The sequence below is a fragment of the Leucoraja erinacea genome, chromosome 13, assembly GCF_028641065.1.
Source record: "Leucoraja erinacea ecotype New England chromosome 13, Leri_hhj_1, whole genome shotgun sequence".
NCBI lineage: Eukaryota > Metazoa > Chordata > Chondrichthyes > Rajiformes > Rajidae > Leucoraja > Leucoraja erinaceus.
Window position 1 is genome coordinate 29,948,009 of NC_073389.1, and position 24,736 is coordinate 29,972,744.

A 24,736-nucleotide genomic window follows, 5' to 3' on the forward strand; every position below is an offset into this window, starting at 1 on the left:
GTTCCTTCTTAAAGTACTTTATTGTCAAATGTACCTTAATACAGTGAAATTCGTTGTTTTGCAAACCTCAGTAAATTCATACTATACTGTACATAAGCTCAATCATAAATAAACACAAAAGTGCCACAATTGTAGTGTAAGAATAGACTTCACTGAGGCAGTACACAGAGTTGCCCCATTTCAAATATGCAATTCATGGTAAGATCCTAAACAGTATTAGAGGGATCTTGGGGTCCTAGTCCATAAGCGCCTGAAAGTGGCAACACAAGTAGATCGCGTAGTAAAGACGACACAGCAAAATAGATGGAGAAAGCCATTTGGCCCTTCGAGCCAGCACCACTATTTAATATGATCATGGCTGATCATCTAAAATCAGTACCCCTTTCCTACTTTTTCCCCATATCCCTTAGCCCCAAGAGCTAAATCTAACTATTTCTTGAAAACATCCAGTGAATTGGCCTCCACTGCCTTCTGTGGCAGAGAATTCCATACAGTATACTTGCCTTCTTTGTTCAGGGCATTGAGTATGTCAGGAAATCATGATGCAGCTTTATAATTCTTTGGTTAGGCCGCAATTTGAGTATTGTGTGCAGTTCTGGTCACCCATTACAGGAAAGACACAAAGGCTTTGGAACGGTTGCAGAGGAGCTTTACCAGAATTATGCCAGGATTAGGCAGTGTTAGGGAGCGGTTGGACACATTTGGATTGTTTTCTCTAGAATGCCAGACATAGAGGGGAGATCTGATTAAAGTATATAAAATGATGCGAGGCCTAGATAGGCCGAATGGCCTACTCCTGCACCTATTGTCTATTCTATTATTCATTCATAGGGTAGACTGATTAGTTTCCTGAAGTGGAACTGAAGTGCTATCAACTGGAGCAGACTCGGCTCTTCCCATTCCCTCCCATCACATCCCAGTGGCAAGGTCATTAAACTGCCAGATGCTCCTGGGCCAGCTCAGAAGGTGTGGATTTGCTGAGACCAGGGTCGAGGCAGCCCTCTACAGCTCATCTAGATCAGTCATTCCCAACCTGGGGCCATGGCAAATTTCAGGGGGGCCACAGAAAAAAATTGGGATTTAGGGGGCCACAGGTTCAATGAAGGGGGCCACAACGCTACCACCCTGTTGCCTCCTAAATTTCAGTTCTAATACATTTAAATATATGTGCAATTAATAGACACTGATATTTTTATGGAAGGTATTATAATATTGAAGTACTTTTTTTCCGCTAATAATGTCGGGGGGGGCCACAGAAAAATTAAAAGATCCCAAGGGGGCCATGAGCTAAAAAAGGTTGGGAACCACTGATCTAGATGACTGCTTTATGGCAGTGTCCTTCCTGTTGCACACAGATACCCAAACCCAGTTTTATTAACTTTATTCTCAAGACTTTATTTCAGCTTTGTTCTTTTACACTGATATGGACGAGATAACAACTCTAATTTTATTAAGCAAATCAATGACAATGATTTCCAAAGGGTTGGCTAGCTGAGGATAAATTCCTTGTTGCAGATCAACTCAAAATACCAGCAGCCACTGTGTAGGGAAGGGCAAGAACTGCAGTTATTGAACCAAAATATGGTGAACTATTATCTTTCACGAAGGAGAGGTACAATTAGATGCTGGTGCCTAAGCATTGAGATACTTTGCATGGTGTTTGATGTGGTCTCCGATAAATGAAGCGATGAAGTAGTAACTGTGATCATATCCCTGAAGAAAGAAAAATAGGAAACTTGTCAAAACTCGAGAAAAACAAAGATTACATTATCAACAGTATTATAGGGTCATTAATTAAATATTTGAAGAAACAATAGCAAACCGTAAATGTTTGATAACTCTAGGAAAACTTGTTTTAAAACACTTTCTCAATGTTTCGAGTGCTGTGGCTCTGTAGCTCCAGTCATGTATGCCACTCAAAGTACAGTATCTTTACTTTTTTTCAACTTTGAGAGATTATATTTACTACTAGGAGCTGTCAAAAGTCCAAAAAGGATGCCACAAAGAATACATCCCTGACTACTGACGAGAGGCCTCTAGAGATGAGAAGACTGAGCACTGACTGAATGACTGGCCCCTTAACACACAAAGCCAACGCCTAGTCGGTGTCTAATGAAGCCTGCAACACTTGCCTCCTGGAGCCGTAAAACAACTGGAATCTTATTTTCAGTGCATGCCTTGATAAAGTTATCAGGGAGCAATTGTCCAGCAACCAAGAACTGATCGTCCTTTCCTTGGTCAACGAGGATGTCCAGGTGAGGTCCGGAATAGGATCCCACCAGAGAGGTGGCATCGTACGTCTGTGGGAATGAATGGCATACTTTAATACGTCAGCGCACAATGGTTTAACAGCTGGCTTACAAGCACAATTAATGGTTGCTCACAATTTCTAGACACGATAACCTGCAGTTTATTAACCATAAGGAATCCAAACATATGTCACAGTTTGCTTATACACCTATTTTGCAGATGAGGTGAAAGTGCTTACAGCAATTAGAATAATTGCAGTTTGTGAGAAGGATTATTTGTGCTGCAGCAGGATGAGCCACACAGAAGCAGTCAGGTCACCCAGAAGCCACAATAAACGTCCGTGTAGGTCAGCTTTGTGCGTCAGTCTGGCCTGGTGCACCTGGGGCTTTGCCAGCCAGACGATGAGGATTTTAATAAATGGGTGCTGTGGGAAGCACTTCCTTCTCGAGAACTGCTACAAATACAGAATTGAAACATGGGAGAGGAGAAAGGCTTGGTTTGGGCTTCGGTAAATTGCAGCCTGGGATCTGAGCTGGATACAGTTGCAGGAGTGTCGAAGGCTTCAGTCTGTCAGCCGTAACATAGACCATGCCTCTCACACTCATGCTGCGATGTGGCTGCAGTGGGAAATTGGACACTCCTGCCCGCTTCAAAGAAGAGTCGGTACTGGGCAGCACCAAGTGGAAACAAACTGGGCCTACCAAGGGGCACAGGGATGCTTCATGGTGCCCAGATTCAACAGAGATTAGAAGTGAAAATCGAGCTTACCTCCCACTTGGTTTTATCAGGTCCCAGGTACCCAGTAAATGCCTTCTGTCCCCAGGGGCACATCACGGGGTTGCAGATAGGAGCCAGCGCTGACACAGACTGCCCACATGTTATGAGGAATCAATAGAAGAAATACGTTAATTTTTCGTCTGTTATAATCTGTTATCAGGTAATGCTATTGCCAGTATACCTTATAACATGGTTTGTTTACTTCACACAAGAGTCTTGGCGCCTCTTGCATGTGGTCTCAGTGGACTATTTCTGTACATTGTTGATCAGGGATTGTGCTTCCGTGTGGCAATACTTTACTGAACAGCATGCAAAAAACAGCATTCACTGTCCGTTAGCACGTGACAATAAAGTACCATCAAGGGGTGCAGGTAAAGGGAGGAGGAGGATTTCCTTTCTGATCAGGAATGACAACAGCCAGGAGGATTGATGAATGCAGGGCAGTGGCTATTGTTTCCATAGATTTTAGCAAAGCCTTTCAACATTGTAGGTTAGTCTGGAAGATTAGATCACATGAACTTACCAACGATTCAAAATTAGCTTGGAGGAAGGAGTCAAAGACTAGTTGTAGTCAAAGGTTAGTTCTAGAGTGTTGTTTTTCTGATTAGAGGCCTGTGACCAGTGGTGTGCTGCAGGCATTGGTGCTTGGTCCACTGCTGTTTGTTATCTACATTAAGAATTTGGATGACAATTTGCAAATTACACCAGAAATGGTGGCATAGTGGACAGGATGGAAGGATGTCAAAGTTTAAACAGGAGCTAAATCAGTTGGGAAGGTGAGCCAAGGAATGGTAAATTAATTTAGCTTGACAAGGGAGGTGTTGCACTTTGTACATCAAAACAGGATAGGATTTGCACGGTAAATGGAAGAGCGGAGATCTGGGAGTACAAGTGAATGGTTCCAAAAAATGGTGGTTCAGGGCACAGGGTGGTGAAGGCAGTGCTTGGCGCCATTTGGAAGGTTATTGAGTACAATTAATTGGTGCGACCACATTTGGAGCACTGTGCAATTCTTGCATCCAGCTATAGGAAGGAAGTCATTAAGTTGAAAATGGTGCAGAAGAGATTCTCAAGGCTGTTAATTGAACTTGTGGGCTTGAGTTATAGGGAGTGATTGAATAAACTGGGGCGTTTTTCCCTGGAGTGTAGGAGACCGAGTGGTGACATTACTGAGATGCACAAGATCATGAGGGGCTCACAGTCTTTCTCCCCAGAGTACAGGAATCTAAAACTAACGGGCAAAGGCTTAATGTGAGAGCCGAGAGATTTGAGAGAGACCTCAGGGACAACTTTTTCACTTACACAATAATCCCCATCTGGAATGAGCTACCGGAAGAAGCTGTAGAAGCAGATACAATTACAACTTTAAAAATACATTTGGACTGACATATGGATATGAAGTATTCAGAGGAATATGGACCAAATGCAGGCAAATGGAACAAGCCCAGACTGCCAAGTTAGTCGGCATGGACAAGTTGGGCCAGAGGGCCGTTTCATGTTGTATAGTTCTGTCAGTTCATTACACACTTTGCCGTACACAAAATAATGCAAGTGTCCAACTTGATGTTTCTTAAAATTTACAAGCATTTCACAAAATACAAAAATATGCATGGCAATTGTTAACCAAAGCAACATAAAAAAGTATGTGTATTTTTATGCATGTTTTAAATAGAACATAACAATACAGCACAGTGACACGACCTTCAACAACAATGATGCCAAATTAAACTAATCTCATCTGCCTACACAATACATATTCCTTCATTCTCTGCCTGTTAATGTGCCTAAGTGCCTCTTAAAAGCCACCATCAAGCTCCCTCATACCTGCATAAAGGAGGCATTTAAACACAGCTGAGCAATGACAAACACCTGTGCAGCCATGTGTCCCAAACATTATGGTGCCCTAAAATGGGGGGACTATGTATAAACACAGCCATAATTTCTACATGGTGAAACCAAAATGTATAAAAATACCCTTTAATAAAATCTGACAATGTGCACTTTAACCACATGTGATTTTTTTTCCGTTACAAATCTCAAATTGTGGAGTACAGAGACAAATAAATAAATGATGGGTCTTTGTCCCAAGCATTATGGAGGGCACTGTGAGAATCAGGTCATGACATTTCCCACAAGGAGACTCAACACCACCTTCTCAAGAGCAACTAGCAATGGTAGTAGACACTGTGGGCACCAGTGATAGCCAGATGGGTACCTGAAATAGAGAAAGACTAACTGTCAGCCTCCCAACTTTCAATAGTTTCACTATAGCAGTGATACTGCTGAGGGGGCACAACTGCATGGTACAGTCACACAGATTCAGATTCAGATTCAATTTTAATTGTCATTGTCAGTGCACAGTACAGAGACAATGCATTTGCACAGATGCAGATGCCCAGATGACTATCGCAGTGCCATTGGTGAGAGGGCACAACAACTGCATGGGACAATCACACTGGCCACTACAGCAGTACCAATGATGAGGGGGGTTCTGCTGCAACCTTTGTTGAGAGTTTCTTTTCCTGAGAAATCACAAATCTTTTCCATGTCGGACCAGTAGATGAAGGATTAGTGTACGTAAAGGCATTGCACCAACCCATTTTGAAACCTTTCATTTAATCAAGCAGTACATCAGCAACGTTGTCACTAGCTTGTATTAAGGTGGCATCCCGTGTCATCCAACAGCAGGATTTATGAGGCTATAGAAATTGTTTGTTGTAAATAAGACAGATACCAAAAAGTGCTCGTACCTTGTACTTTCCAGGGTTTTTCAAAGCACAAACTAATGCCCCATGACCACCCATTGAATGGCCAAAGATGGACATCTTCCCAGAGATCACAGAGAAATTAGCATCAACGAGACGAGGCAACTGAGAAGAAAACAGTAATGAGTCACTAAATTGCATAAGAAACCTTAATCAAGACATGCAGATATGTGACAGCAAGTGGCAGTGTAACTGCAGAGGGGTATATACTCCACAATGGCTTCACAGACAATTTCACTCTGAAATCCTACTCATTAGAATTCATTTTATTAAAAGAGCAGTCGGGGCATTTACCGATGGCAGGTGCATCACGAAAAGCAGAGAATTTTATAAACACAGCAGCAAAAGCAACCATTTCCGATCATTGAGTGTCAATTAGAATTCAGGTGTTTGGTGCCTTAATGGTATTGGCTGGCTGCCTGGCTCACATCCTTGGCAGCAGAATGGTGAGGTGGCTGGGAGCTGCTTGCCTTGGAGAGCACATGGATTACCATGAATTGCCGCTTCCAGCACCACAACAGATGTTGGCACAAGGGTGGCTCTGACAGGCGATGGGTCCAAAACCGGTGGCAGCAGGGTTACTACAGAGATAATATGCATGCAATCCTTCGTAGCGCTTAATAAATCCAGCCCTGCTGTTCTGTGAGGAAGTTAGAATAACAAAATTGACACAAACCGTACACCAAGACAAGAGCTAAACACCCAACAGCCCATGGGATTGTTTGCGTTGGGTCGGGATACTGAGCAAATGGAACCTCAGCAGTGAACCAGGCGAGGTACAGGTTGTTGATGCACTAAATAGCAGGCCGATTTCAGGACATAATGGCATAAACTACTTAGTATCTCTCTGTATGGGACCAAGCATGCCTCCTCCATTCCTCCTATCCAGTGCTGTGCTCTGGGCCATCCACTACTGGGAAAGCTAACTCGTGTAGTCCCACAGTTTATTGGGAACCTAGCCTTGATCAGCAGTCTCAACAGAAACAATATCTTTACTTCAAAATTAAACAGGTCACCTTGTGTTTTTAAACAGCCCAGCCACTGATTTGACGTACCTCCTCGGTCACATAGGCGTACATCCGGTAATTAGTCTTCCAAGGCTCCTCGGAGGCATTTACATAAAACCCAGCACCTGTACCAAAGTCCCAGTTCTCATCCTCACCAGGAATATTGCAGCCACCTGCAATGGCAACACACCTTGGTCACCCATAAAGCTGCACACATACTAACCAAATTTGATGTGTAAACATAATGGATTCATCGGGTTAAAGAGATACACATGGAAAGAGGCCCTTCAGTCCACCCTGTCTGCACCGACTATCAACCACCCATTTACATAATCCTACACGCACCCATGTCATTCTTCACACTGTACCACGTACCCACACACTAGGAGAGATTGACTGCCCCTAATTAACCTATCAACTCGCACGCCTCTGGGTTGTGGGAGGAACTGGGGGAGTCCTATCGGTCACAGGTAGAGCATGCAAACTCCACACAGACAGTAGCCGAGGTCATGATCCAAGTCTGGTTTCTGGGGGTGTGAGGCAGCGGCTCTTCTCGCCAGACCACTAGGTGGTTTTTTACATTCAATTTACCCTAAATGGCAGAAACTTCTTAAGTGCTGCAGCACACTTACTTGACTGTCAACAACCAATTTACACAGCAGCTGTTGACATTGATTCAATTGTACCTCAATCTAGTGTGGATAGGAATATTGGGTGGTTAGTTACTCACGAGGACTGGTGTCCGGCACCACGACAACGAGACCGTGCTCTGCGGCTGCCTGTTGACTGGATGCTTTGGTTATGAAGTTCTGTTCTGTGCAGGTTAATCCTACAGGAAACCAAGAGAGGACTCAACTAAGAAACAGGAATTTTCAAATCTGTCCATGCTTCAAAAATGATCTTAATGTATTTTGTGAAAGGCAGTAAACCAAAAGTAAAGCTCCCAGGAGTCTACATATTCAGCTAGTGATAAAAAGATCTGTAAAAGTATGGCAGGCTGATAAAAATGCCCATAAAATACAGGCAGAATTAAAATATATATATTAAGACCATACTAAACTGTCATAGAATAATGATTAAGCTATGATGTGAATGTCATATATGGTTTTGTACACCAATTTTACAAGCCTCCCCGCCCCCCCCCAAAAGAAGTACACAATTTGGAAACAAGAAAGAATTGCAAATGATGGTATTTTGAGCAAAGTGCTTGACCAACTCAGCGGGTCAGCAGCATCTCTGGAGGGTATGGATAGGCAACAATTCGCATCAGGCACCATCTTCAGACTAAAATGAAGAGTTACTAGGATGGTATCAGACATTAGATTAGGATTATGTATCGGGAAAGAGATTCGGGTTATGAAGAGAAGTTGGAGGTTTTACTGGAATACAATGTTATTAGTCTTCAAAATTAAAAAAAAATACATTGAAAGGGAAACTGAAAGTGTTTTGGGGGTTTGGTAAAGATTTAAAATAGGGAAATATATTGACACATTGTTGGAAACTGGCTATTAAAGCAGAAACTACAGGACAATTTAAAGGTAACAAGATTTAATTAAAACAACAATGGGTAGGAAGTGTGGGAAGGATAGGGACGGGTAGTTCCATTTGTGACTGAGTGAGCATTAGCACATGCATTCGACCCAACGGTCTTCCCTGATTTCTGTGATTGTTTAAAGGTCATGATATTTTATAACACAAAAGATATTTTCTCAGGTAAAATTTGAAGTTTTCCTTCTTACTTTAACATTCATACAATCTATAGTATTTACTTTTAATGATATATATATTTGTCCAAAAAGACTGCATGCAGCCCATTCATGACAGTGATCGGGGCATATTCTCCAGACTCAGCAACAGGTCTAACTAAATTGATGGAATACTAAAGCTGTGGCATGACTGGATTCCAGCAACTGAATTAGATTCTTGCTCATTCTGACACGCACTTGAATCCACAGTATTTACAGGCTTGGTCCAGGTGAGTGCATGGTGACTCCTAAGAAAGATGGTGGTGGGGAGTTGGCGATTGTAGTTACAATGAATGTCAGGAACAGGTTTAGATTTTCCTTTGCAGATGTCATTGACTGGCATTCGTGTGAAAAATACTACCTGCCACTTACCAATCCCTGCCTGCCTGCACGTGGAATAGATTTTGCTGATTCCAGGCAGGGGTTGCTGTATTTGCTGAGGTTGTGAATGGAAATGAATGTTTCGGCAATTATCTGTGAACATTCCCATCTTCCACCAGCAGCAATATCAAAACTGACCACTGGAAATGATGAATGATTTTTGGTTTTTCATTAAGTGACTTACTGATTTAAACACAGATATTTTTACTGGTGAGTACTGGACATGGTTGCTGAGATAGTCCAACAAAGCAGCTCATTCACTGCAGCTACAATGACACCAGGGGAAACCCACAAACTCTCACACAGATCCACACAAACGCCACAGCGATTTCTGAGATGGTAAATACAGCTTTCAGACACTCCTCATTGCGAATGCTCACAGGAGCTTATTTCCAGATTTAATCGATTGTCGTGGAGCAGCTCAAGCTTAGCTTATAGGTGCCATTGAAGATTTGTTAGTTTAAGATGATGAAATGCTTAGATGCAGAAAATCTTTTCCACGTGATACGTTTCATTTTACCTGAAAGCCAATACAACACTGGGCACTTTGCACTCTCTGATTTGGGAGGCAAGTAGATTCCAAACCGCATCTTGCATTTCAATTCCGAGCTGTCATTCAAAACAAAAAGTGAATTTTGTTAAAGCATTGCAAAACAACCCTATGGTCTAATGCCAAAACAGAAAATGATGAAAGTACCGTTCCTGGGCAAGGCCTCTAGTAAATAGGATGTGGCGTGGTGATGTTGGCAAAATGTAATAAAACAAACCAAGACTGCACCTCAGACAGAGCAGCTGCAGATGCCAGAGGGAAAACAAATTCTGAAGCAGCCGCTCACAAACAAGGTCCAACTGACCCAGGTCAAGATGCCAGAGTTGTTACATGGAAGTAACTCTTTCAAATGAGAACTGATGTGCAGAAAGGAAGGAAAGGAACATGGCGCCGCACTTTCACCCGGCAGGATCCTGACTCGCCTGCCACTAAGGAGCCAGGTAACCCGCCTTCCAAGAGGCAAACCGCCAAGCCCTTCTTCTACCCGAAGGCCGGAGAGGAGGATGAGGAGAGAGGAAAAGAGGAGAGAGCGGTGGCCAGTGCCAGGTCTCCAGAGCCGGTCAAATGTGAATGTTAAGATTCAAGGTAGCGGTGGGCACAGGGAAACAAAGGTGCCAGTAAACCGATTGGGGTCTTACCTCCCCATGCTCTCAAAAGCTCTGGATGCTATGAGGCCGGCTGTGGAAGGCGCCTCCAGGAGATAAAGAGGAAAGGATGACGGGTCGTGTGTCTGCTAGATGGGTGTGTGTGCGCAAAGGGTATTTGGGGAGAATATAATAGGTTAGGATAAGATTAGTGTACATGATGGTTGGCACTGACACGGTGGGCTGTTTTCAATTTCTATACTATTTCAATGAACTATTTCTCTGACCCTATTATATCTAAACTGCACCTGTATGGTAACCGTTAGTTCCAGAGACTATAATCAAATGACAAACCTTCTCTTTGTCCCAGGGCTGACTAAGATAAATTAAAAGGTTTGGGTGGGGGGGGGGGGGGGGGGGGGAGTGTTTAACAAATTGCAGTAATTTTAATGAATGCATTTAAGGTAATTTAGTCATACAAATGGTTATTAAAATGACACCTAATATATCAGCAACACTGTAAGGTTAATATGCTTCATCATAGAAAGCAAGCAGAACTAAAATAGCAGTAATTGATTTAAATTTAGTGTGAAACATCAATTTGGAAACAACAAGATAATTTAATTGGCAAAGGTCATCTAAAAGACTGCTTGGAGCAGGAACAATGCAGAACGTGTGTTTTGTCCATGGGAATGAACCGGGCAGTGGAAAATAAACAATAATTACTGATCTAAATCCAGATATCGACTTGATGGTGAAGTCCCAAAATATCTGAAGTACGAAGTTATAATCCAGCCGATGAACTCTTTTGGCTGGGTGCCTGGTCAAAATTTGGACAAAAGGATCTACTTTGAGAGGAAGAGAATGGATGGAGATGTACATCTCCCTGGCTCTGTTCGGCAGTGATATAGCTGCTAGGAGAACCACGGGGTACTGGGAAAGATGCAAAGTGGATCTACTAGCATGTTAGCCGAATCAGGACATCCTAATTATCATGAGAAAGAGGACAAGTTTACTGATTCACTGAAAAAAATAATGCCAGTGGGATGATTTAAAGATTTTCTTAATATTATAAAAATGGAGAACAGCTGAAGAGGAGGTACGTCCATGTGAGGGCGAGGCAGAGAAAGTCCAAAACAAGGGCTTTACTAGATTGATTTCTCCACCTTGGTGAGTGGTTAAACAGTTGTAACTCCCCAGAACAAGTTGCATCCAAGGACGATACCACAGATGTACTGGCAGGAAACTGGATAATCAGATATACTGCCAACGTTAATGAAGTGGCAGAATATTGTTTCGGAAAACAAAAACGGGTCACTTGACTCCATGTTTAACCACATATTAATCAGCCCAAAATATGCGCTTATGCGGAAAATACCATGAAATTCTTTTGCAAATTTTCCATATTTACCTGAATCACAAATAAAAATTTCCAGGACATTTTTGTTACTTTTTCTTTTGAAAGAAACTCCACAGATAAAAGGATTGTTTTTGGGTACAAAATGAAAGTAGCCCTGCTGCACCTGGTAATACCAAAGACAGAACCCCATCTCCTGCAGGTCACATGAACTTATGCTGCTGTTCCACAAAGTCCATGCCGAACATTATGCCAAGTTAAATTAATCTCGTCAAATTAGTAGCCCCAACCTCTATTTTCCAATTATGTCTTCCATTTTCTGACCTTCCATTCTGGTTCCCAACCACTTCCACTCTGGTTCCAACCTCCCTGCAAGAATATTGGTCCCTCTCCAGTTCAGGTGCAGCCCACCCATCTTGTACAAGTCACCTCTGACCCAATAGAGATCCTAATGGTCCAAAATTTTGAAACCCTGTCCCCTGCACCAACTCATGAACCACACATTCATCTGCCCATTTTTCTTATTCGTACCTTGAATAAGGTACCATTCATGAGGCACCAGGAGCAATCCAAAGATTACTAACCTCGAGTGTCTGCGTTTTAACCTTTGCCTATGTCCCTGAATTCACTGTGAAGGACCTCATCCCTTTTCCTATCTGTTATTTGTGCCAACATACACTACAAATTCTGGCTGCTCCACCTCCCTCTCAACAATATTTTGCTGCCATTCTGAGACATTTTGTACCCTGGCAACAGGCAATCCTGGAGATTCACTTATTGCCCCAGAATCTGCCCCCCTAACTAATGGGTCTCCTATCAATATAGCATTTTTTGCTTTCACCCTTCCCCGTTGGTTCCACAGATCTCACTGCTGCTGCTGTTCTCCCCTGATCAGTCGTCCATTCCACCAATATCCAAAATAATATACTTGTTTTGGAGGGGAATTGTACGCACTACTTTTTCTGCCTTCTCCCTTTCCTTGTGGTCACCTATCTACTTTCTGCCTGTACCATAGGTGTGAATACCTCGCTATAACTTTTATCAATTCCATTATGATCCCACAGCTCCAGTCTCTCCCTCACTCTCAGGAGTGAGCTTCAGATAGATGCACTCTCCACAATCTGGAAGTCTCCCTGATCTCCGACATCCTGGAAGAGCATACTGCCCTAGCTGCCATTTTCACTATACTGCCACGTGTGAAACTTGTGGAAAGAATAGAAAGTCATAATCATTGAGTGATGTAGTGTGGAAGCAGGCCCTTCGGCCCAACTTGCCCACACCAGCCAACATGTCCCAGCTACACTAGTTCCACCTGCCTGCGCTTGGCCCATATCCCTCCAAACGTGTCCTATCCATGTACCTGTCTAACTGTTTCTTAAATAGTCCCAGCCTCAACTACCTCCTCTGGCAGATTGTTTCATATATCCACCACACTTTGTGTGAAATGTTGCCCCACAGATTCCTATTCAATCTTTCCCCCTTCACCTTGAACCTATATCCTCTGGTCCTCAATTCCCCTATTCTGGACAAGAGATTATGTGCATCCACCTCTATAAGATCACACTTCCTGCACTCAAAAGAATAGAGACCCAGCCTACACAATCTCTCCCTATAGCTCAGACTCTCTAGTCCCAGCAACATCCTCGTAAATATTTTCTGTACCCTTTCAAGCTTGACAATATCTTTCCTATAACATGGTGCCAGTACTGAACACAATACTCTAAATGCGGTCTCACCAACGTCTTATACAACTGCAACATGACCTACTCAATACTCTAACTCCCTGGCCAATCCTCCCTTCCCACCCAAACCACCCCCTCCCCTGGTACTTTCCCTTGCCACCACAGGAAATGCTACACTTGTCGCTTTACCTCCTCCCTTGACTCCATCCAAGGACCCAAGCAGTCTTTCCCAGTGAGGCAGACTCCTCCAACCTCATCTATTGCATCTGCTGCTCGAGGTGTCAGCTGCTCTACATTGGTGAGACCAAGCGTAGGCTTGGCGATCGCTTCGCCCAACACCTCCGCTCAGTTCGCACTAACCAACCTGATCTCCCGGTGGCCCAGCACTTCAACTCCCCCTCCCATTCCGAATGCGACCTTTCTGTCCTGGGCCTCCTCCATGGCCAGAATGAGTCCCACCGCAAATTGGAGGAGCAGCACCTCATATTTCGCTTGGGCAGTTTACACCCCAGCGGTATGAACATTGGCCTCCAATTTCAGGTAGTCCTTGCTTTCTCCCTCCTTCCCCTCCCCCTCCCAGCTCTCCCACAGACTAGTCTCCGCCTTTTCCTTTCTTCTTCCCGCCCCCCCCCGCCACCTCCACATCAGTCTGAAGAAGGATCTCGACCCAAAACGTCACCTATTCCTTCGCTCCATAGATGCTGCCTCACCTGCTGAGTTTCTCCAGCATTTTTGTCTACTCAATACTCTGACTGATGGCCAATGTGTCAAAAGTCTTTTTGACCACCTTATCTACCTGCAACTCGACCTTCAAGGAACCATGCACCTGCACTCTGAGATCCCTCTGCTCTACAACACTCCCCAGAGGCCTCCAATTCAATGTGTAGGTCCTGCCCTCGTTAGACATCCCAAAATGCAACACCTCATATTTCTCTGTATTAAATTCCATCAACCATTCCTCAGCCCACCTGGCCAATCGATCCAGATCCTGCTGCAATCTTTCACAACCATCTTCACTACTTGCAAAACCACCCACTTTTGTATCATCAACAAACTTGCTAATCTTGCCCTGTACGTTTTCATCCAAAGTCATTTTATTTTACTCTCAGCCTCTGTGCTGAAGCCTCTCAAGCCAAAGCCTCGGCCCTCACCATCAAACAAGCCTCTCTAGGCAAGGCCTTAGCACTTAACCTCTACCAAGCACTTAACCTCATCACAACTTCTCCCGAAGTGCAGCCGTCTCGTATAGCTTTCCGTCTCATTGGCGGTTGTACCTCACAATGTGTGCATCAAACGGCTCCTTTCTTTAAATCTCCCCCCTGCTGCTCTGCTCAGATCCGCTTCCGAGTTCAAAATTAACTATTTATGCTTCACCCCAGTCATAAATATCCATTGCTGATCACATTACACAAGACTCCATTGAGTTTTATTAGAAATACCACATCAAAAATGTTGCAATGATACCAGCTGCACAGAGGTCCATGTCTTCAGCAGCTTTAAAATGTAACCAAATCAGTTACAGTGCAATTAAAAGTTGCTGAAGTGTTTGTTAGCGTGCTGGAGAAATTTTAAAAGTATTCCACTGTAATTGTGAAAGTCACTTACACAAAGTTTATAGGCTGACATTCATTAATATGTCCTTACAGCTTTCATTTTGCTATCTCATGCAACATTAATAGTGATGGACTGTGACATTAAGTTGTTTGGACAGAAGACAGCACATTGGATGTAATATTAACATGACCCTTAATTAAAATGTTATCCGTGCCATGGCCATTGGTTACTGAATCTGTAAACAAGTGACAAGCTTTGCCTTTGCCCAAAGGTTGATTACGAAATGTTGAAAAGGAGGCAATGACCTAGAAATAATTATTAAAACATCTAACATATCAACAGAGCTGTGTGCTAAATATGCTCGAGCATGTTAAGGATGAAGCAGAACTTTAGTGCAAAAGATCAGACGTGAACAATTCCACAGAATTCAACTGGCAAAGGTCCTTCATTGGATGGTTCTGAACAGGAACAATGCACTGTTGAAGATTCAAGAGACAAGGATTTTCAAGACACTGTATGTAGATCTTTGTCTCTTGAAGAAAATCTTGCAATTCACTAACAATATCATGGAGCTGAAAGGAAATAAACTCACGCACCTGTCATGCTCGTACACCTTCTGATATCCTCCAAAGCATTTAGTACTTGAGAGTTGGGTTAGGGCCATTTTTGTTACTGTAACAAATCAAATGGCTGTTACTTATGTTTTTCTACAAAGTGCACACATATGTCGAAATGCTAACACTTTTGCGTATGGATTGACGAGTTTAGGATCGAAGCCGTACTGTGGAAGATGTCATATTCTGCGATATAGACCTGCGGTCTAGCGTGAGGCCAGACATGGCATGGCTGATTTTGGGACGGACCTGGCGTCATCTCCAAGTCACAGTTGTTAATAAAGTCGATCATCAGCTCAGGACATATTCACCTGATGCTCTATACAATGCCCTCCATAAAGCTTGGGACAAAGACCCATTATTTATTTATTTGCCTCTGTAGGCTACAATTTGTGATTTGTAATAGAAACAAAATCACATGTGGTTAGAGTGCACAGTCAGATTTTAATATAGACCATTTTATACATTTTAGTTTCACCATGTAGAAATTACAGCAGTGTTTATCCCTTGTCCCCCCATTTCAGGGTACCATGTTTGAGACACATTGCTTCACAGGTATTTGTAATTGCTCAGGTGTGTTTAATTGACTCCTTAATGCAGGGATAATAGAGCACTCAGCAACTAGTGTTTGCCATCATCTTTGGATACTTTTATTGCTGTTTATCAACATGACCAAAGTTGTGCCAATGAAAGTCAAATAAGTCATTATGAGACAGAGAAACAAGAAAAAAACTGTTAGAGACATCAGCCAAACCTTAGGCTTGCCAAAATCAACTGTTTGGAACATCATTAAGAAGAAAGATTGCATACTTGTCTGTTGTATGGAAATCAAATAGTTTTACTGTACCTAGGTACATGTGTCATTAAAGTATCATTCATTCATTAAAGATCTTTATAAAAGCCCCAGCAATCTCCCCTCTCTTTTAATAATCTGGGTTAGATCCCAGCAGGTCATGAGGATTTACCCATTCTCTACGTTCTTCGGGAGATCTAATACCACATCCTTCTTAATCTTAAAATGTCCCAGCAAATTGGTACAACCCACACTGATCTCGCTATCTTCCATGCCCTTCACTTTGGTGAATACAGATGTAAAATAATCATTTAGTACCTCGTCTACATCCTATTTCCCTGTATAACTTCCCTCTTGTTCTCTAATGAAAGTATAAAAAGCTCATGAGACTCATTTTAATCTCACTTGCCAATTACACTTTTTGCCTTTATATTCTGTTTTATTTATATTTCGCAAATAATCTGTTTGATTTAATCTTTCCAAACTTTACTTTCGTTTCCTTGCTCTTTGTATCCAAATCTCTAAACTCTCGTCATCCAAGGTTCCCTGATCCTTGTCCATCCTCTTTGCTGGTTTGTGGTGGTGCTGTCTTTAAACTTGTTGTCAGATGTTAGCTACTTTGCTACCTAAGTTGGTTATTCTATTGTTGTATTTTAATATTCTGCGTACTACTCGGATTTTGCACTAGTCTTCACTATTCTGCTGTTTTACACTTGTCGTATAATATATTTAATTGCCGTATGAATGGCAATCCCATCAGCACAACTGTGTTACAGCTTCAGACCTGTGCCTGTGCTCATCCCACTGTGGACTTTGCCCTGACCCAGAATGTAACCGCCCCTCAGTCAGGGACTGCAAGAAGTGCAGACCAAAGATCTTAGAGCATCTGTCTGCTCTAAGATCTTTGGTGCAGACAGCAGCTGAGTACAGTTCAGCTCGCTGTTTGATCTCAGACAGACCTGCAAGGCTGGAGTTTGCTGGTGCACAGTCCACCCCGGGAAACCCAGGCAGGGCAGGGGAGTGCTAAACTATCAGGAACACTGCAGTCCAGAAAATCAACTGGACTCTGAGATAGATGTAAAGAATTAAAACACCGTTGGATTTAAGAACATTTACAACTGAAGTCGGCCGTTCAGCCCCATTGCTTGTGCTGGTTGGAAGAGTCGTCCCTAGTATGATCGCACCTCCCAACATTGGAGGCACTGTGGGAAAGGGAGCGGGTTCAAACTCCTCATTCACCACCTGTAACAAGGCACCCAGACTTTTCCCACCCCGAGTCACAAAACACAGGGACAGGGGGTCCCACCCGATCTCCTTCCCCCTCAGAAAGCGTTCTCGCCCGGCCAATCTTGCCGTGACGCCGAGGCGGGGCGGCCCTACCCGGACCAGGCCGCTCCACAGCCCCGGGCTGCAGGGTGGGTGGACGCCGGGCCTGCGCAGCTCACGGGAACCTACCGATCGGCGGTCGGACAACAAGACTCGCAAACGCGGCGGCTCCTCCTCGCAGTAACTGGAACATGGGGTGGGAGGGGGAGGGGAAGGGGAGGCGGCGGGGTCTGGGGGCGGGTCCGGGAGGTGTGTGTCCGCTTTGGCGAGGGCGGGGTCTGGTCGAACCATCCTATATATGTTTTGCCAACACTAGTATGGGGACTGCAGATGCTGGTTTGCAAAAGAAGACACAAAGTGTTGGAGAACAACAAAACTCAGCAGGTCAGGCCTGCCCACCTTTTCGCTGAGTGTGGATTTGCAAAGAGAGTCTGGAGAATGATGCACGGGTCCTTGTGTTCATCCCAAACAGCTCTGAAACAGTCTGAAGAAGGGTTTCGGCCCGAAACGTTGCCTATTTCCTTCGCTCCATAGATGCTGCTGCACCCGCTGAGTTTCTCCAGCATTTTTGTGTACCTCCGCTCTGAAACAGAAGATAGACACAAAATGCTGGAGTAACTGAGCGGGACAGGCAGCATCTCTGGAGAGAAGAAATGGGTTGACGTCTCGGGCCGAGACCTTTCAGAAGAAGAAGAACCATCTTCCGTCTGAAGAAGGGTCTCGACCCAAAACGTCATCTACTCCTTTTTTCCAGAGCTGCTGCCTGTCCTGCTGAGTTACTCCAGCATTTTGTGTCTACGTCTACGATTTAAACCAGCATCTGCAGTTCTTTCCTACACAGCTCTGTAACAGAGGACTCTCTGATGCATGTGTTGCTTCCAGAGACGTACTTGGAGGTGAACATCAAGTGCTGCTGCTGGAAGATCAACAATTCTGTGAAAGAAGCTCTTTGATCCGCCCAAAACTTGTTGGCCTCCCAAAGGAGTGAGATTTATGTCAGGGAATGTTGACGACTAGTCCAATCCAGACTGCAAAAGTACATGCTGAGGGACTCCCTGAAGTTAGGTGGACCCAAAGCAGGGGTCACGGAGCGTTTTTGAAAGTGGAGGGAGCCATGCAATCACTGGTGGTACCCTGTGAAAGAGTGGAGCGAGCAAGTGGGGGGTCCACGGTAGGGACTTTTTGAAATTTGATGTATTAAAATCATGTTTTAGTGCATTGTAGAAGTATGATTTCAATGTTTTTTGTTTGAATTATTTTTTAGATAATGTAGGGCCTACTTGAGAGATAGGAGCAGGTGATTATTATTTTTGTTATTGCTCGACTTCCAAAAACTGGGGGATAATAATACAGGCCATCCCCCACCTCAAAAAGTGGGGGATATATCCCCCATCCCCCCAGATCAACAACAGTGCCTTCCACGGTACAGAACATTTGACAAAAAAACTTTTAAATGTGTTATAATTTCAAGTTGTAGTTGGAAAAAGGGGCAAGAAGTAATCGTAACATTTCCTGATTTTCACTTTGATTTTAATTTAGAATCATCAAACCATGACATTAATAAAGGGGGTATATGTTTGTGGAAACATTACTTTTTTTAAAGTAAGACTTTCAAGAAATCTAAAATGCAGTACAGGTAGCAATATACATTTCAATGCACTGAGTCTCTTGCCCAGAGTAGGTCAATCGAGGACCAGAGGACAGATTTAAGGTGAAGGGGAAAAGATTTCATAGGAATCTGAGGGGTAACATTTTCCACGCAAAGGGTGGTGGATGTATGGAACAAACTGCCAGAGGAGGTAGTTGAGACAGGGACTATCCCAACATTTAAGAAACAGTTAGACTGATACATGGATAGGACAGGTTTGGAGGGATATGGACCAAAACAGGTAGTGTAGCTGGGACATGTTGGCGGGTGTGGGCAAGTTGGGCCGAAGGGCCTGTTTTCACACTGTATCACTCTATGACTACGTTATACCTCCACCATGCATGAATGCTTCAAAATCAAGTGGTCGAGTTTTATTGCCACATACTCAAGCATTGCCACATACTCAAGCATAGAAAATAGGGGCAGGAATAAGTCATTCGGCCCTTCTGCTTCTATCCCTCCCACCGTCCTGGCTCTCCAACACCCATGACCAGGTTGCTCAGAGCACAGCAGCGCCTCTTCCAAAGCCGGAGACATTGAAACATGTCTAGCCAACATGTCTAGCTGCAGCCCCCCCACCCCCCTGGTTCCATGGCCCATGCAAAGCCAAGGCTCTGTGGGTGAGGACCACAGTCTAGGGTTTGCCTGCTGCTGGACATAGAGGGGTAGCGTCTGACAGATACTCCTCTCAAACAAGGGAAGGGATATCACCCCAAGGCGGCTACATGAGTGGCAAGGGTGCTTGGTTTAAGGATAGTTTGCAAACACTACCAAAATATTGGCACTAATATAACCATATAACAATTACAGCACGGAAACAGGCCATCTCGACCCTTCTAGTCCGTGCCGAACACGTATTCTCCCCTAGTCCCATATACCTGCGCTCAGACCATAACCCTCCATTCCTTTCCCGTCCATATAACTATCCAATTTATTTTTATTTTAATGAATGTATAGATGCTGTCTCATTTTCCTGGAATGGTGCTTGTTTCTTTTGGAAAGCTCACATATATCCCCAGGAGCAAGCAGTGGTATTTAATGAGGTTGACTTTGTTTGTCTTCACATCAGTAGTACTGTGCAATGCTGTGACTGGTGATGTGGAGGTTGTAACAGTTCTTTATTCAGCACAACAAGCAGACACTCACGAGAAAATGTGGTGGAAGACTTCTGGGAGAAACTCTCTGTAAAACTCCCTGAATTCCATCAAGGTATTATACTCTTTAGTGATAAAAAAATAACGATAAGGGTGGCACAGCGATAAGGGTTGCTGCCTTACAGTGCTTTAAACGCCAGAGACCCGGGTTCGATCCTGACTACAGGTGCTGTCTGTACGGTGTTTGTACGTTCTCCCCATGACCGCGTGGGTTTTCTGCAAGATCTATGGTTTCTTTCACCCCAAAGACGTACAGGTTTGTAGGTTAATTGGCTTTCTATAAATATAAATTGTCCCCAGTGTGTTTAGGATAGTGTTAATGTGCGGGGATCGCTGATCGGCATGGACTCGTTGGGCTGAAGGGCATGTTTCCGCACTGTATCTCTAAAGACTAAACAGAGTTATTGAATAGAATTTTCAGTTTCAATTGCATAGTTTATTTCAATATTTTGAAATAATTTAATTACATTGCATTTTTACTATGGGACCACATCTTAACTGACAAGACACCTCTGAATATTCAAACACCTATGTTGTAATTCACACGTTTGGTCTAAAAGCTTTTGTTGACAAAAAAACCCCAGCCATCATGAGCACACATATACCCTCATATATTGAATGATGGAACAAGTATGCCCATAACCATGTTTTGAAATGTTAAAATAACCAAAAGTATTGGAAAACCTTCAATGATCTGTCAATATGGTGTAAGATATTTCAGCGGAAAATGTTTGATGCCTGGTTTGATGTAGTCCATTTAGCATAGCCCCATTATTGTACATGAAAATACCTCATGGCCAGGTGAGCTTCAAGCCGTATCTCTGAGTAGCTGACTGCTGTGAGTCAGTAGGCATCTATTTCTCTGCAGTTTGCAGGGCTTATTTCTGCAGTCCTGCTTTTAATTTCAAAATTGCTTACTGCTTTTAGTGTACATTTGAAATGGTTCATGAAGAATGTTTCTCGGTTGTATTTATGGCCACTATATCTTAAAATATACATTTTGGTCATAGCAGCTTCTTCCTAACAACCAACACCTCACACACGGTGGAAATAGATATGTTTGCTTCCCTGAACAGTCCAATGTGGAACACTTTGAAACAATTTTTTAAATTTCAAAATAGACTTTATTCAGGTAATAAATATATACAATATATGCGAAGAATTCATCCGACATTTTCGGAGGCTATACAAATTGTTCGATGCAGTTTATATACATTTCTCAAATTTCACAAATCTGTCCCCCGCCCGTGCCACCCATGTGGCCCCCTGGCGTGAGATCCCTTCCCTTATTTTTGAAGGGCGTCTCCACCATATCCTGCCCCCCATGTCCAGCAGCGGAAGGACCCTAGACTGTGATCCTTCCCCCACCGAGCCTTGGCATTGGCTGCACCGAGCTTCAGTGCGTCCCTCAGCACTTACTCCTGCAGCGGGCCAGTCGGCAACATTTCCTGACGGACATCTCGCTCTGCTGGGTGGTGAACAACGCTTGGGCTGACCAAAGAGCGTCTTCACCGAGTTGATGACCTTCCAGCAGCATTTGATGTCAGTCTCTGAATGTGTCCCTCGGAACAGTCTGTAAATTAGAGTCCTCTGTGACGGAGCTGTTCGGGATAAAGCGTGCCAGGGACCCATGCATACTTCTCCAGACTCTTTTTGCAAATCCACACTCTGCGAAGAGGTGGGCAACCGTCTCCTCTCCATAGCAGCCATCCCGAGGGCAGTGTGCGCTGGCAGTGAGGTTCTGACGGTGCAGGAAGGATCTGACTGGGAGGGCTCCCTTCACCGCCAGCCTAGCCAGGTGTGGGTGTTTGTTGGGGAGTTCTGACGATGAGGCATTTTACCAGACAAGCTGAGCAGTCTGCTCTGGGAACCACGCCACCGGGTCCATCGAGTCCTTTCCCTACAGTGCCTGCAGGACGTTCCATGCTGGCCACTGCCCGATGGACATGTGGTCAAAGGTGTTGGTCTGGAAGAACCTTTCTACAAACGATAAATGGGGTGGCAATGTCCAGCTGACTGGCACATTGCATTGCATCTGCGCCAGGCCCATCCTTCGCAACACCGGGGACAGGTAGAACCTCAGCAGATAGTGACACTTGGTGCACACGTGCCTTGGCTCTACACTCCGCCTGATGCAGTCACACACGAAGGTGGCCATCAGGGGTGAGGTCGACGTTGGGCACGCTTTAACCCCTGTTGTCTGCTGACTTATACATTGTGGCCCATCGCACCCGGTCTATCCTCGACCCCCAGATGAACTGGAAGACAGCCCGGGATCCCTGTGGCATAGGAGGGCGGGAACAGGCCACACTTGCGCCAAGTACAGCAGCCCCGAGAGCACCTCACACCTGATGACCAAATTTGTTCCCGTTATAGACATGGAGCGTTGCCTCCACAGGTCCAGCTTCTTCCCCACTTTGGCTATCTGCTTCAGCCAATTCTTGTCACACGCCTCAGCCCCCCCCAAACCAGATCCCCAGCACCTTCAGGAAGTCAGGCTTGATGGTGAAGGGGACGGAAGATCGGTCGGGCCAGTTGCCAAAGAGCATGACCTCGCTCTTCCTGCGGTTCACCCTGGCTCCCGTAGCCGACTCAAACTGGTCGCAGATACTAATCAGTTTGCGGACCGATCCTGGATCCGAGCAGAAGACAGCGACATTATCCATGTACAGGGAGGTTTTGACTTGAATGCCCCCACTGCCTGGCAATGTCACTCCCCTTATGCTCGCATCCTTCCTGATGGACTCGGCAAAAGGTTCAATACAGCAGACAAACAAGACAGGAGAGAGAGGGCAACCCTGCCTGACTCCAGACCTGACAGGGAAGCTGTCTGATTCCCACCCATTGATTTGGACTGCACTACAGATATCGGTGTGGAGCAATTTGATCCAATTTCGGATTCCCTCCCCAAAACCCATTTTGGAGAGCACATCCCTCATGTACGTGTGCGATATCCTGTCGAAGGCCTTCTCCTGGTCCAAGCTGACTAGGCAGGCACCCACCCATCTGTCCTGCACGTCTGTCCTGCACGTAGGCGATGGTATCTCTCAGCAGCGCTAGGCTGTCTGAGATTTTTCTGTCTCCAATTCTTTATATCCTTCATCTCCCCCTTCTGCTTGTAGATAAGGGTGATGCTGCCCTTCCTCATGGAGTCTGACATGCTGCCAGCTAGAAGCATGTCATTGTACACATCCAGCAGGTCCGGGCCCACCCAGTCCCACAGAGCCGAATACAACTCGGCCGGTAAGCCATCGCTTCTGGGAATTTTACTCGAGTCAAAGGAACAGATGGAGCCAGTCAGCTCCTCTAGGATCAGTGGTTGGTCCAGACTCTCCCACTTGCTGTCCTCCAAGACCTCCGTGATTGAGGACAGGAAGTTCTAGGAGGCGATGCTGTCTGTGGCCTTTTTGTCATACAAATCCGTGTAAAAGGATTTGCAGATCCTCAGCATGTCTGTCTGCGAGGATGCTACCGAGCCGTCCTCCTCCCTAAGGCTGTTCATCACAGAGTGCCCCCTGTGAACCTTATGGAAGAAGAAACGTGAGCACGTCTCATCCTGCTCCACATGGCGGACCCCGGATCGGAAGATGATCTTGGAGGATTCAGAGGTAAAGAGCTGAGCTTGCCGTTCCTCCCTCACATCCACCCCTCTCGACTGCAGAAGCAGTTGTTTCAATTCTGTCGAGTTGACACAAACAACTTTTTATTTTTATTTTAAATTTCAAAATAGACTTTATTCAAGTAATAAATATATACAATACGTGGACCGTGGGAGAAATTGGCACAAACAACGCTGCTTGATTTGGGCCTCTCTCTTGAATTCCGCCCTCTCAGCATCTAAAGGACAGGCTGAGAGTAGCTCACAAGCCGAGTGGACTCTCACCTCCGAACAAGAGCTAGTTGGGCTGGATTGCAATGAACCTAAGCTTTGTTTAAGAATGTGGCAAAACCTGGAAGGGACACCTGAATATGAATACTCTGACTGGGGATATGATGATGGTTAACCTCATAATGCCATCCCTCTCAGTAGCATTGTGGGTAATATGGAATTATTGAAATAAATTACTTATTACAAGGCCAATGGTAAATATTACACCATTTTTGAGTACTGCTTCTACTACACTTAAAGCAAGCTCTACACTGACAGAGGACCATTTAACCGTATGACTAGATCATTTTAATTCAGCAATAAGGATACATGATATTTGTAATGAATATCCTCTCGGCTAAATCAGGCCATCTACAGTGAGCAGGGCAGTGAATGAATATAATTAGAAGAGATTTTGGAGTGCCATATACTCATGGGCTAAATATGTTCATCAGACAGAACATGCTGAGTGTTTCAAATGTTATAGCAAGTTGAGCTTATTGTTGTATCCACAAGTACAGTGAAGGTATATGTACAATGAAAATCTTGCCTTCAGTAGCATTACAAGCATATAGACAGAGACAATGCCCAAAGACTTAAATTATACATAAATGACACATAGATTACACATAACATGTTCCAAAAGAGTAAAAAGAACAAAAGACTAAACCAATAAGACCA

The 24,736-nt window shown here is 44.3% G+C and overlaps 1 protein-coding gene across 1 annotated transcript; it reads right to left on the reverse strand.

Moving 5' to 3' along the window:
- Positions 1-17,603, reverse strand: esd (esterase D/formylglutathione hydrolase). Its single transcript, XM_055644771.1, has 9 exons — positions 17,515-17,603; positions 15,249-15,324; positions 9,446-9,534; positions 7,530-7,628; positions 6,848-6,972; positions 5,778-5,897; positions 3,019-3,117; positions 2,133-2,300; positions 1-1,713 (listed from the first exon to the last, which is right to left on the reverse strand). Exons 1-9 carry the CDS (start codon positions 17,576-17,578, stop codon positions 1,633-1,635), a joined length of 921 nt encoding a protein of 306 aa, XP_055500746.1. The 5' UTR covers positions 17,579-17,603; the 3' UTR covers positions 1-1,632.
- Between the last annotated feature and the right edge of the window lie 7,133 nt (positions 17,604-24,736).